At 37.3% G+C, this 13,550-nt stretch overlaps 1 protein-coding gene across 1 annotated transcript; it reads left to right on the top strand.

Annotated features, from left to right (window-relative positions):
• The first annotated feature begins 5,869 nt into the window (after positions 1-5,869).
• On the top strand, positions 5,870-9,734 carry LOC134318694 (uncharacterized). The gene is made up of 6 exons (XM_062999630.1): positions 5,870-5,915; positions 6,016-6,369; positions 7,966-8,301; positions 8,387-8,497; positions 9,368-9,402; positions 9,609-9,734. The coding sequence occupies exons 1-6, from the start codon at positions 5,870-5,872 to the stop codon at positions 9,732-9,734; spliced, it is 1,008 nt and encodes a 335-aa protein (XP_062855700.1).
• The last annotated feature ends 3,816 nt before the right edge of the window (positions 9,735-13,550 follow it).

The following is a 13,550-nucleotide window of genomic DNA, read 5'->3' as shown; positions in this document are numbered from 1 at the left end:
ATATCAAAGTTAATCTTTGTAGTAACAAGGTCATTAGGTATTATACCAATGGAATGTAAAGTAAGCACACACACACATACACAAATCAGGGAATCAAACCAGGCCTTTATTGCTGTGAGGTTACACCACTACCCACTGCGCCACCACGTCTTCTTGAATGTACAATTTGCATTTTTAAAAATGTTTTACTATTCAGCCTTTTTCTAAACACTTGAAACACTGAAAAATAATATACAGTAAATAATTTAATGTTTCCAAGACATCATATTTCTTTTAAAAAAATTTATCTTTACATTTAGTTGTTTAGACACTGGTTTTGTACTTGAACAGCTTCTAAGTTATTATATTCATGTATATACTGTACCAAATAAACTAGCATATATTTCATTTATTATACTGTAACTACCTAATCCTGGTTGGAGTTGCAGTGGGCTCAGTGAAAGAACACACTCTAGACAGGGCTCACATGAAAGGGCAGTTCAGAACAGCCAATCTACCTTCTGCATGTTTGTGTGTGTGTGTGTGGGGTACACTAAGGTAAGGTCCCCATCTCTGTATGGTGTTATAAATGTCAAAACATGTTCTGTAAATATGTGAAAAGCATTTAATAAAATCAGTTCCAGGGGCGTAACTACCACTCACCTCACTGCCCCCCCATTGACTGCACTCACCAGGTCTTTATTATTATATTACAATATTTTCGTTAAGTAAAATTCAAATAACTAAAACTGTGCATAAAAAATACCTGAAGTCTACAATACTTGAAGTCTATTGTAGATGATTTTGCTTAGCGCAAGGCAGACCGCATGAGCTTCTGAGTAAGTACCTTTAATTCATTTTGATCAGCTATCAGCATACAGTATATATACGTAAATATATATATATATATATATATATATATATATACAGTATATATATATATATATATATATATATACATACACACACACACACACACACACATAAACTGATCAGCCATAAAATTAAAACCACCTCCTTGTTTCTACACTCAATGTCCATTTTATCAGCTCCACTTACCATATAAAAGCACTGTGAAGTTCTACAGTTACTGACTGTGGTCCATATATTTTTCTGCATGCTTTGTTAGCCCCCTTACATGCTGTTCTTCAATGCTTCAATGGTCAGGACTCTCCCAGGACCACTACAGAGTAGGTATTATTTAGGTGGTGGATGATTCTCAGCACTGCAGTGACACTGACATGGTGGTGGTGTGTTAGTGTGTGATGTGCTGGTATAAGTGGATAAGAGTTTTTAAACACCTCACTGTCACTGCTGGACTGAGAATAGTCCACCAACCAAAAATATCCAGCCAACAGCGCCCCATGGACAGCGTCCTGTGACCACTGATGAAGGTCTAGAAGATGACCAACTCAAACAGCAGCAATAGATCAGTGATTGTCTCTGACTTTACATCTACAAGATGGAGCAACTAAGTAGGAGGGTCTAATAGAGTGGACAGAGAGTGGACACAGTATTTAAAAACTCCATCAGAGCTGCTGTATCTGATCCACTCATACCAGCACAACACACACTAACACGCCACCACCATGTCATTATAACTGCAATGCTGAGAATCATCCACCACCTAAATAATACCTGCTTTTTGGTGGTCCTGACCATTGAAGAGCAGGGTAAAAACAGGCTAAAAAAGTTTGTAGAGAAACAGATGGACTACAGCCAGTAATTGTAGAACTACAAAGTGCTTCTATAAGATAAGTTGAGCTGATAAAATGGACAGTGAGTGTAGAAACAACGAGGTGGTTTTAATATTATTGCTGATCAGTATATAGTATATATTTATATATATATACTGGTGCTGGTCATAAAATTAGAATATCATGAAAAAGTTGATTTATTTCAATAATTCCATTCAAAAAGTTAAACTTGTATATTATATTCATTTATTACACAAAGACTGATATATTTCAAATGTTTATTTCTTTTAATGTTGATGATTATAACTGACAACTAATGAAAACCCCAAATTCAGTATCTCAGAAAATTAGAATATTGTGACAAGGTACAATATTGAAGACATCTTGCCTGACCTTAACCCCATATAAAATCTATGGGGTATTGTAAAGAGGTAGATGCAATACGCCAGACCCAACAATTCAGAAGAGCTGAAGGCCACTATCAGAGCAACCTGGGCTCTCATAACACCTGAGCAGTGCCACAGACTGATGGACTCCTTGCCACGCCGCATTGCTGCAGTAATCCAGGCAAAAGGAGCCCCAACTAAGTATTGAGTGCTGTACATGCTCATACTTTTCATGTTCATACTTTTCAGTTGGCCAACATTTCTAAAAATCCTTTTTTTGTTTTGGTCTTAAGTAATATTCTAATTTTCTGAGATACTGAATTTGGGGTTTTCATTAGTTGTCGGTTATAATCATCAACATTAAAATAAATAAACATTTGAAATATATCAGTCTGTGTAATGAATGAATATAATATACAAGTTTCACTTTTTGAATGGAATTACTGAAATAAATCAACTTTTTCATGATATTCTAATTTTATGACCAGCACCTGTATATACAGTGTATCACAAAAGTGAGTACACCCCTCACATTTCTGCAGATATTTAAGTGTATCTTTTCATGGGACAACACTGACAAAATGACACTTTGACACAATGAAAAGTAGTCTGTGTGCAGCTTATATAACAGTGTAAATTTATTCTTCCCTCAAAATAACTCAATATACAGCCATTAATGTCTAAACCACCAGCAGCAAAAGTGAGTACACCCCTAAGAGACTACACCCCTAAATGTCCAAATTGAGAACTGCTTGTCATTTTTTCCTCCAAAATGTCATGTGACTTGTTAGTGTTACTAGGTCTCAGGTGTGCATAGGGAGCAGGCGTGTTCAATTTAGTAGTACAGCTCTCACACTCTCTCATACTGGTCACTGAAAGTTCCAACATGGCACCTCATGGCAAAGAACTCTCTGAGGATCTTAAAAGATGAATTGTTGCGCTACATGAAGATGGCCAAGGCTACAAGAAGATTGCCAACACCCTGAAACTGGCCAAGATCATCCAGCGTTTTAAAAGAGCAGGGTCCACTCAGAATAGACCTCGCGTTGGTCGTCCAAAGAAGCTGAGTGCACGTGCTCAGCGTCACATCCAACTGCTGTCTTTGAAAGATAGGCGCAGGAGTGCTGTCAGCATTGCTGCAGAGATTGAAAAGGACCATACGCCGCACACTACATCAAATTGGTCTGCATGGCTGTCACCCCAGAAGGAAGCCTCTTCTGAAGTCTCTACACAAGAAAGCCCGCAAACAGTTTGCTGAAGACATGTCAACAAAGGACATGGATTACTGGAACCATGTCCTATGGTCTGATGAGACCAAGATTAATTTGTTTGGTTCAGATGGTCTCAAGCATGTGTGGCGGCAATGTGGAGGAGTACAAAGATAAGTGTGTCATGCCTACAGTCAAGCATGGTGGTGGGAATGCCATGGTCTGGGGCTGCATGAGTGCAGCAGGTGTTGGGGAGTTACATTTTATTGAGGGACACATGAACTCCAATATGTACTGTGAAATACTGAAGCAGAGCATGATCCCCTCCCTCCAGAAACTGGGTCGCAGGGCAGTGTTCCAGCATGATAATGACCCCAAACACACCTCTAAGACGACCACTGCTTTATTGAAGAGGCTGAGGGTAAAGGTGATGGACTGGCCAAGCATGTCTCCAGACCTAAACCCAATAGAACATCTTTGGGGCATTTTCAAGCGGAAGGTGGAGGAGCGCAAAGTCTCCAATATCCGCCAGCTCCGTGATGTCGTCATGGAGGAGTGGAAAAGCATTCCAGTTGCAACCTGTGAAGCTCTGGTAAACTCCATGCCCAGGAGAGTTAAGGCAGTTCTGGGAAATAATGGTGGCCACACAAAATATTGACACTTCAGGAACTTTCACTAAGGGGTGTACTCACTTTTGTTGCTGGTGATTTAGACATTAATGGCTGTATATTGAGTTATTTTGAGGGAAGAATAAATTTACACTGTTATATAAGCTGCACACAGACTACTTTTCATTGTGTCAAAGTGTCATTTTGTCAGTGTTGTCCCATGAAAAGATATACTTAAATATCTGCAGAAATGTGAGGGGTGTACTCACTTTTGTGATACACTGTATATATATATATGAGTGATACATAATGTAAGTGATTATACAGTAGTTTTAGATGGTCAACATTATTGGCACCTTTGATTATTGAACTGATTATTACTGAAAGTGAAGTAAAATCTATCAGTATTGTTCAGGGCTCATTTTGTATCAGGGCTGGCCTCAAAGCAGTTCATTTTTCAACCATTCTTTTGTACTTTTGAGTTTGAGCTTTACAGCTCATTTAACATATCCTACTGCGGTCTATTGAGGTCAAAACTAACATGGGGTTTATAATAGGTGACCGACGTTCACAGTGCATCTGGTCATAGGCAGTGGGGTCCTCGATTGCTTTCAAACATAGAGCCCTGTTTTGTTCAGTGTGCTGCATATAATACGAGTTAAAAACAACACTCCAGGTGTCTTCAGGTCACTGGATGTTGTAAATGATTTTTGTGGCACATTTCAAACAACCTTGGGCTTGGGATAATTTTTTGGCCTTTTTTAGATGAGCCTTTATGTTGTATTTAATAATCATTTTTTTCTCTGCATCTTTTTAATGGATGAAATTTATTTTCAGTTGCGTTAAAATGGTGGAATAATGAACACTGATTTTCTATAGTAATAATCTGAATAATAATGACTTCAATTTCTCCAAGGCAAAATCTACTTTTGTTTTGTTGGTTTACTTTTAAATTTTCATTCTATTTATTTTTTATTACTTAATCTTTGTTATTGTACTGTCCATTTATGTTTAGATAAATGTCTATGTATACCTTTTTCTATATTATGGTACCACATCTAAATATGTTGACACCTGCACCATTAAAAAATTCCTTGTACACCTCATGCTTGGCAAATAAATAAAAAGCTAAGACCAGTTTAAATGTGTGCTTAGAGTCATTGTCCTACTGGAACAGCCAACTGTGTTGTATTTTATTAACATGTAATCCTCTCCTTTTTATCTTTATGCACTTTCAGTGCAGTGCTCGAGTGGTGCAGTAATCCATTACGCTAACCCACCACCACTGAAATCTGGGTTTCAATCTTAGCAGTGTTATCGGTTGGCCAGGTGTCTACGTATGACGGGCTATGTCAGGGTGGCCAAATCCCTGCTATGTACTGGCCCCCTGCTCATGGTATTTAAGCCCTGCACACAGTGTTTCCCGGTGGATCCTAACCAGAAAAAATGCGGTTGATGAAAATGAAATCATGAATTGAATGATTCTTCTAAGAAATATACACAAATGTCTCAGCCAACAGTTTTTTCCCTTCTATCTCTGTGATCTGCAACAAACTTTATTTGAGCTTTAAGGTTTTGTAGCATTAACTTTTTTCTTATTATTTTTATTGTTAATGAGTTAGTGTTCCAGTAATTTGGTCACAGGAAAATAACAGCTGCAATTATCTTTAAAGCCCAAGATTACCATGACATACATGTCCCCTACAAGTGAATGTAAACTGTTAATCTCAGTTGTAACTTACAGATGTTTCTTATTTTTAACATTATCAAAAGAAAAAAAAGGAATAACACATTTGTTATGTGATACGTTTTGTTTTTATAAATTTTTTGTAATTTTTGGAGTAAGATAAAAAAAAAAAAAAAGAGTGAGGATGCCTCAGGACTGCATACAAAAGTCAGAGGGCTGAGCCCAACATGTATTTAGCTCTTAGAAACGCCCCAGTGCTCATATTTAAACATGTGACTTACTGTACAAAGAGCTCAAAGTAATGATGGCAGTGCTAATGTGGACAGTGCTGGTGCTTTTAACTGAGATCGGTGAGTGGCAATTTCTTATACAATTTGTATACATTATATATATATACATATATTTTTATAATGACACTTGGGCTAACCTGTCTTCTCTGACCCTTATCAGTGAATACTGAACACACAAACAAAGTTAATCAACCGGACCGGCTGATCACTGCTACTTCTGGTGCAAATGTGACTCTCCATTGCTTTTTGATGGAACAGGAAACTTCTGACCCTGTGGTTTGGTACAAGCAAATAGTGGGACATGAGCCTCATGTTATAGCAAAAGTTTATAAAATATTACAGGATCCCATTTATGAAGAGGAATTTAAACCATCACGGTTTACCTTTGAGAAAGAAAGAGAAGGCTGCCATCTAAAAATTGCCAATGTGGTCCCATCAGATGAAGCCATTTATTATTGTGGCTTAAAAACGTTTACAATAATGTTTGGTAAAGGAACATTTTTATCTGTGAAAGGTAAGAATTCCTTTATGGTTTTATTATTTTTATTTGTAACATAATTTATTTTAGCACAGCGTTTCAATGTTTCAACCACTATGTTTATTAACATGTGTTAGTGTAAGTTTCAAAATTATGACATTTAATTTGGAATTTATCCAAAGTGACTTTGGACAATTGTGGCCTAAGGGCTTAACAGTAGAAACATGGCAATGGTAGAGCTAGAATCAGCAACCTTTTTTAAATTCTGGTCTTATTCTTAACAGCTAAACTACAGTATTACTGCTGTAGGCAATAGGTGGATTGGCTTCTCTAAATTGCCACTAAGTGTAAGAAAGTGAGTAAATGGATCTGTATGTAAAGATGTAAATTCACAGAGTTCATTAATGCCTTGTGGCCGATGTTTGTGGACAGGTTCCAGGCTCCACTGTAACTTTTTGTAGGCTTTAAATTGGCGCACACTTCACTTTTGATGAACTGATGTTAATTAATTTACACATTAGACTACAATAACTTATAACTAATAAGACTACAATACTTGACTGTACATTTCTAAATAGGTTGGGGTGTTGTGCAAAATGCAACAGAACTTGCAGATCTTTCCTGAATCTTTTAATATTATAATAATAATATTATGAATAATATTATGAACAGTAGATGGTGATTATTTGCACTCTTGCATTGAGGAATGTTCTTTTTTTACTTATTGGCACAAATTGGTGAGACATGGTTCATCACTGCATGTAAAGACTAACCCTTTGGTGGATTCTCCTTTTATACACAATCATGATTTTTTTACCTGTTACCAATTCACTGTAACTTGAATATTCTATAAATGTTTTACTCTTATTGCTCTAGTTGCCTCTGTCACAACTCTTTGGAGTGTTTTGCAGGCGCCAAATTCTAAATGCGCTTCAGTTTACAAATTACAGTGAAGTTAATCAGTGAAAACAGTGATATCTTTTCTTTCTTCATTAAAAGACAATTAGCACATCACAGATTTATCTTTTTATTGTGTTTTACAAAACATCCTAACTTATTTGAAAATAGGTGTGCATTTAAAAGGATTATACCATATTGTTTTATATTTAACAATGTTGTGTGTAGTAAGCAATTTAGTTATGTTCTTGTGTTAAACAGTGTGCTGTTAATATGTATCTTTATATTTAACAAATAAAACAGCAGTGACAGCAGTGACACTAAATTGAACAGCAATTTAGTAAAACCTCAATTGACTCATTGAGCCTCACGTAATTTATTGGACAAGTTGAGAATTTAAACTAGTATTTGTCAGCTGAGGACAACTGTAGAGTGTAAAAAATGGTCTAACTTTTGTCTAACCTTGTGGTACTACCTAACAACCACCGGCTTCTGTAAAAAGCTTAGTAAGAATCTAAAAACGCTATTAAACTATATAAACATTAATGCATTCAGCAATGCTTTATCAGAAAAAAGCCTTAATACATCCGAAACATCACCCTGATGAGCCAAACTATTTTAGCTCTATTTTTACTTTTTAGATTATTCTGCAGTAGTTTTAACAGCAATGAAAATCAAGGCACTGTTCTGATTATTCAAACATAATAAAATGTGATACTGTATTATCCTTAACAGGTAATGCAGATGTAAGTGTCTCAGTGCTACAGAATGCCATGTTGGACTCAGTTGCTGCAGGAGAATCAGTAAACCTGCAGTGCAATGTTTTGTCTGAGAGCAGAACAGCAGAACCTCAAGTGCTCTGGTTCAGATCTGCTGCACCACAATCCCTTCCTCAAATCACTTACACTCAGCACAACAGCAGCCATCAGTGTAAGAACAGCTCTTCTACATACACTTGTGTGTACAACTTCTCCAAGAGCATCCTCACCATCAGTGATACTGGTACCTACTACTGTGCTGTGTTCATGTGTGGGAAGATCATTTTTGGCAATGGAACAACTGTACATTTAAGTAAGAACAAATTCCTTTATATTTAATATTTATGTATTATTGTGTAAGTACTAACTAGGCTATTTTTTTATATGTTTTTCTCCAGAAGGATCTGTGGACCCTGTAGTGATCTGCCTTGCATTAGCTGTGGCAGTGTGTGTTATTGTGATCGCTGTTCAAGCTGTAAGTGCTAAAAAAAAAGGTAAACAGTGCCAAGGTGAGTTTACATTACATTACTATATTGTACCAAAAAAAAGATACAAGTAAACAAAAATGCAGCTTTTTAATAATCATTTAATTTGCTAACAATTTGAAGATTTATTGAATAAAACCTATATCACTCATGTAAAAAGTAATTGCCAGTCTAAACGGTTTTATCTTCCTGACAGTAACAATTGCAATCGAATGTTCAAACCTTTGCAGTAACTTTTGATGATTTTTTTATTGCTGTGGAGAAATTTTGGGCCACTTATCTATGCATAATTGTTTTAATTCGGCTCCACTGGAGGGGTTTTGTTTGTTTGTTTGTTTATTAGGATTTTAACGTCATGTTTTTACACTTTGGTTACATTCATGACAGGAACGGTAGTTATTCACCACACAAGGCCCATCAGTTCACAAGTTTATATCAAGCACAGTCTTGGACAATTTAATATCTTCAATTCACCTCACTTGCATGTCTTTGGACTGTGGGATGAAACCGGAGCACCCAGAGTAAACCCACACAGACACGGGGAGAACATGCAAACTCCACACAGAAAGGACCCGGACCGCCCCACCTGGGGTTCGAACCCAGGACCTTCTTGCTGTGAGGCGACATACCCACTAAGCCACCGTGCCGCCAAGAGGGGTTTTGAGCATGTGTGTTTAGGGTCTTGCTGCAGCATCTCAATGGGATTCAAGTCAGGACCACAAAACCTTATCATTTTCTTTTGAGCCATATAGAGCTGGACTTGTTTGTGTGCTTTGTACCATTGTCTTGCTGCATAAACCAGGTACAATTCTAGAAAGGCTTAAAATAGGAAGTAAAATTAAAGTAAAAAAAAGTGCATCGTGATGGTAGTTAAAGTCTTTTATCTCTTTACAGAAACAATAACTGTGACAGAGAAGACATCTGATCAGGTAAGTTACATTTTTTATTACACATGCTTTGAACAGCTAATACACAAATTACAAGTGCCATGGTAGTAAATTGTTTTATATTTTGTAAAATGGGTATTATAAAGTTAACATTTTAATAACAAACTGCTTATAAATTTGTGCTTTAATGTAATATTTTACACAGTTGTCATGTCATTGATGTTGAATGTGTTTGTTCATTTCCACAGGGTCACAATGCTGCGGGGATGAATTACGCAGCTTTACATTTTAGTAAAGCAAAAAACAAAAGTCAAAGAGTAAATCAACGGAAAGATACTGTGTATTCTGAAGATAAACATTCCACTACTCCTTAAATATTATCTTAAAGCTGCTGTGTATATTATAAAAGATTTTAAAGTTAATCTTTTGAAGTAACAAGGTCATTAGGTATTATACCAATTGAATGTAAAGTAAGCACACACACACACACACATAAACAAATAAGGGAATCAAACCAGGCCTTTCTTTCTGTGAGGTTACACCACTACCCACTGCGCCACTGCAAATAGTAAATTTTTTTTTTTACTATTTAGCCTTGACACATGAAGACTTGAAACACTGAAAAAGTTAACTGAATAATATAAATAATTAAAAAATTACAGTTTCCAGAACATCATATTTCTTGTAAAAAAAATGTATCTTTACATTTAGTTGTTTAGACACTGGTTTTGTACTTGAACAACTTCTAAGTTATTATATTCATGTATATACTGTACCAAATAAACTAGCATATATTTTATTTATTATACTGTAACTACCTAATCCTGGTTGGAGTTGCAGTGGGCTCAGTGAAAGAACACACTCTAGACAGGGCTCACATGAAAGGGCAGTTCAGAACAGCCAGTCTACCTTCTGTATGTTTTTGTGTGTGTGTTCTGTAAATATGTGAAAAGCATTTAAAAAAAATTGTTCCAGGGGCGTAACTACCGTGGTGTGTGTGTGTGTGTGTGTGGGGGGGGGGATTCCACGACATGAACTCAACCACTCACCTCACTGCACCCCCACTGACTGCACTCACCAGGTCATTATTATTATATTACAATATTTTCGTTAATTAATTAAAATAACTAAAACTGTGCATAAAAAAAAATACCAGGACTTGAAGTCTATTGTAGATGATTTTGCTTAGTGCAAGGAAGGCCGCATGAGCCTGTGAGTGAGTACCTTTAATTAATTTTGATCAGCTATCAGCATATATAGATCAGCCGTAAAATTAAAACCACCTCCTTGTTTCTACACTCACTGTCCATTTTATCAGCTCCACTTACCATATAAAAGCACTGTGAAGTTCTACAGTTACTGACTGTGGTCTATATATTTCTCTGCATGCTTTGTTAGCCCCCTTCCATGCTGTTCTTCAATGCTTCAATGCTTCAATGGTCAGGACTCTCTCAGGACCACCACAGAGCAGGTATTATTTAGGTGGTGGATCATTCTCAGCACTGCAGTGACACTGACATGATGGTGGTGTGTTAGTGTGTGATGTGCTGGTATAAGTGGATAAGAGTTTTTAAACACATCACTGTCACTGCTGGACTGAGAATAGTCCACCAACCAAAAATATCCAGCCAACAGTGCCCCGTGGGCAGCGTCCTGTGACCACTGATGAAGGTCAAGAAGATGACCAACTCAAACAGCAGCAATAGCTCAGCGATCGTCTCTGACTTTACATCTACAAGATGGAGCAACTAAGTAGGAGTGTCTAATAGAGTGGACAGTGAGTGGACACAGTATTTAAAAACTCCATCAGAGCTGCTGTATCTGATCCACTCATACCAGCACAACACACGCTAACACACCACCACCATGTCATTATAACTGCAATGCTGAGAATCATCCACCACCTAAATAATACCTGCTCTGTGGTGGTCCTGACCATTGAAGAACCGGGTGAAAACAGGCTAAAAAAGTTTATAGAGAAACAGATAGACTACAGTCAGTAATTGTAGAACTACAAAGTGCTTCTATAAGGTAAGTTGAGCTGACAAAATGGACAGTGAGTGAGTGTAGAAACAACGAGGTGGTTTTAATATTATTGCTGATCAGTATACAATATACATATACATATATATATATATATATATATATATATATATATATATATATATATATATATATATATATATATATATATACACAGTGGGGATTTTGTAAGTTTACCCCCTTACAAAGACTTTAACAGTCTATAATTTTTATGGAAGGTTTATTTTAACAGAGAGAGGCAGAATATCAACAAAAAATACAGAAAAAAAAACATTAAATAAAAGTTATAAATTAATTTGTATTTAATTAAGGGAAATAAGTATTTGATCCCCTACCAACCAGCAATAATTCTGACCCCCACAGACCGGTTATGTGCACAAAAGGCACACAAATTAGTCCTGTCCTGGTATAAAAGACACCTGTCACAGAATCAGTTTCTTTTGTTCAAATCTCTCGACCACCATGGGCAAGACCAAAGAGCTATCAAAGGACGTCAGGGACAAGATTGTAGACCTGCACTAGGCTGGAATGGGCTACAAGACCATCAGCAAGAAGCTTGGTGAGAAAGAGACCACTGTTGGCACGATCATTCGAAAATGGAAGAAATACAAGATCACAGTCAATCACCCTCACTCTGGAGCTCCATGCAAGATCTCACCTCGTGGAATAAGAATGATTCTGAGAAAGGTGAGGTCAGTCCAGAATTACATGGGAGGAGCTTGTCAATGATCTCAAGGGAGTTGAGAGCACAGTCACCAAGAAAACCATTAGTAACACACTTCGCCGTAATGGATTGAGATCCTGCAGTGCCCGCAAAGTCCCTCTGCTCAAGAAGGCTCATGTACAGGCCTGTCTGAAGTTTGCCAATGAACACCTGAATGATTCAGAGAAAGCTTGGGAGAATGAGATATGGTCAGATGAGACCAAAATTGAGCTCTTTGGCATCAACTCCACTCGCCGTGTTTGGAGGCAGAGAAATGCCCAGAGGGGATGGTGTTCTTGGGGTCATATCCAGCATTTCTCTGCTCCCAGCTCCCTTGAGATAATTGACAAGCTCCTCCCATGTAATTCTGGGCTGACCTCACCTTTCTCAGAATCATTCTTACCCCACGAGGTGAGATCTTGCATGAAGCTCCAGAGCGAGGGCAATTGACTGTGATCTTGTATTTCTTCCATTTTCGAATGATCGCACCAACAGTGGTCTCTTTCTCACCAAGCTTCTTGCTGATGGTCTTGTAGCCCATTCCAGCCTTGTGCAGGGCTACAATCTTGTCCCTGACGTCCTTTGATAGCTCTTTGGTCTTGCCCATGGTGGTCGAGAGATTTGAACAAAAGAAACTGATTCTGTGGCAGGAGTCTTTTATACAGGGACAGGACTAATGTGTGTGCCTCATATGTTATGTGCACATAACCGGTCTGTGGGGGTCAGAATTCTTGCTGGTTGGTAGGGGATCAAATACTTATTTCCCTTAATTAAATACAAATTAATTTATAACTTTTATTTAATGTTTTTTTTCTGGATTTTTTTGTTGATATTCTGTCTCTCTCTGTTAAAATAAACCTTCCATAAAAATTATAGACTGTTCAAGTCTTTGTAAGGGGGTAAACTTACAAAATCAGCAGGGGATCAAATACTTATTTTCCCCACTGTATGTGTGTGTGTGTGTGTGTGTATGTGTTGTTGAGGGGGTCCAAAATTACTGGGGCCCATGAGCTCCTAGTTACGCCACTGATCAGTTTAGTACAAAATCAAACCTAACAACAGGCAGAGTACAATCCTGGACAAGAACATTTACCTTTACTGTTTCATAGATTAAAGCAATGTCAACTGGACAATAACTAATTACTTTTTTATTATATGTAGTCAGTATAAAAAAATGTAAAAAAACAAGAATGATTATTATGAGTGATTAATACACTGCTCAAAAAAAAAAAAAAGGGAACACTTAAACAATGCAATGTAACTCCAAGTCAATCACACTTCTGTGAAATCAACCTGTCCAGTTAGGAAGCAACACTGGAACAGACAACAGGTAGAAATGAGAGGCAATTAGCAAGACAACCCCTATAAAGGAGTGGTTCTGCAGGTGGTGACCACAGACCATTTCTCTCTTCTCTTCCTTTCTGGCTGATGTTTTGGTCACTTT

This window comes from Trichomycterus rosablanca, chromosome 8 (genome assembly GCF_030014385.1).
Source record: "Trichomycterus rosablanca isolate fTriRos1 chromosome 8, fTriRos1.hap1, whole genome shotgun sequence".
Lineage (NCBI taxonomy): Eukaryota > Metazoa > Chordata > Actinopteri > Siluriformes > Trichomycteridae > Trichomycterus > Trichomycterus rosablanca.
The sequence above is the reverse complement of the archived record's forward strand: the minus strand, read 5'-3'. Positions and strand labels throughout refer to the sequence as shown.

Coding starts and splice junctions, on each gene's coding strand:
- LOC134318694 (XM_062999630.1), top strand. CDS start 5,870: ATGGCAGTGCTAATGTGGACAGTGCTGGTGCTTTTAACTGAGATCG. Junction 6,370..7,965: donor AACATTTTTATCTGTGAAAG/GTAAGAATTCCT, acceptor TATCCTTAACAG/GTAATGCAGATGTAAGTGTC. Junction 8,302..8,386: donor TGGAACAACTGTACATTTAA/GTAAGAACAAAT, acceptor GTTTTTCTCCAG/AAGGATCTGTGGACCCTGTA.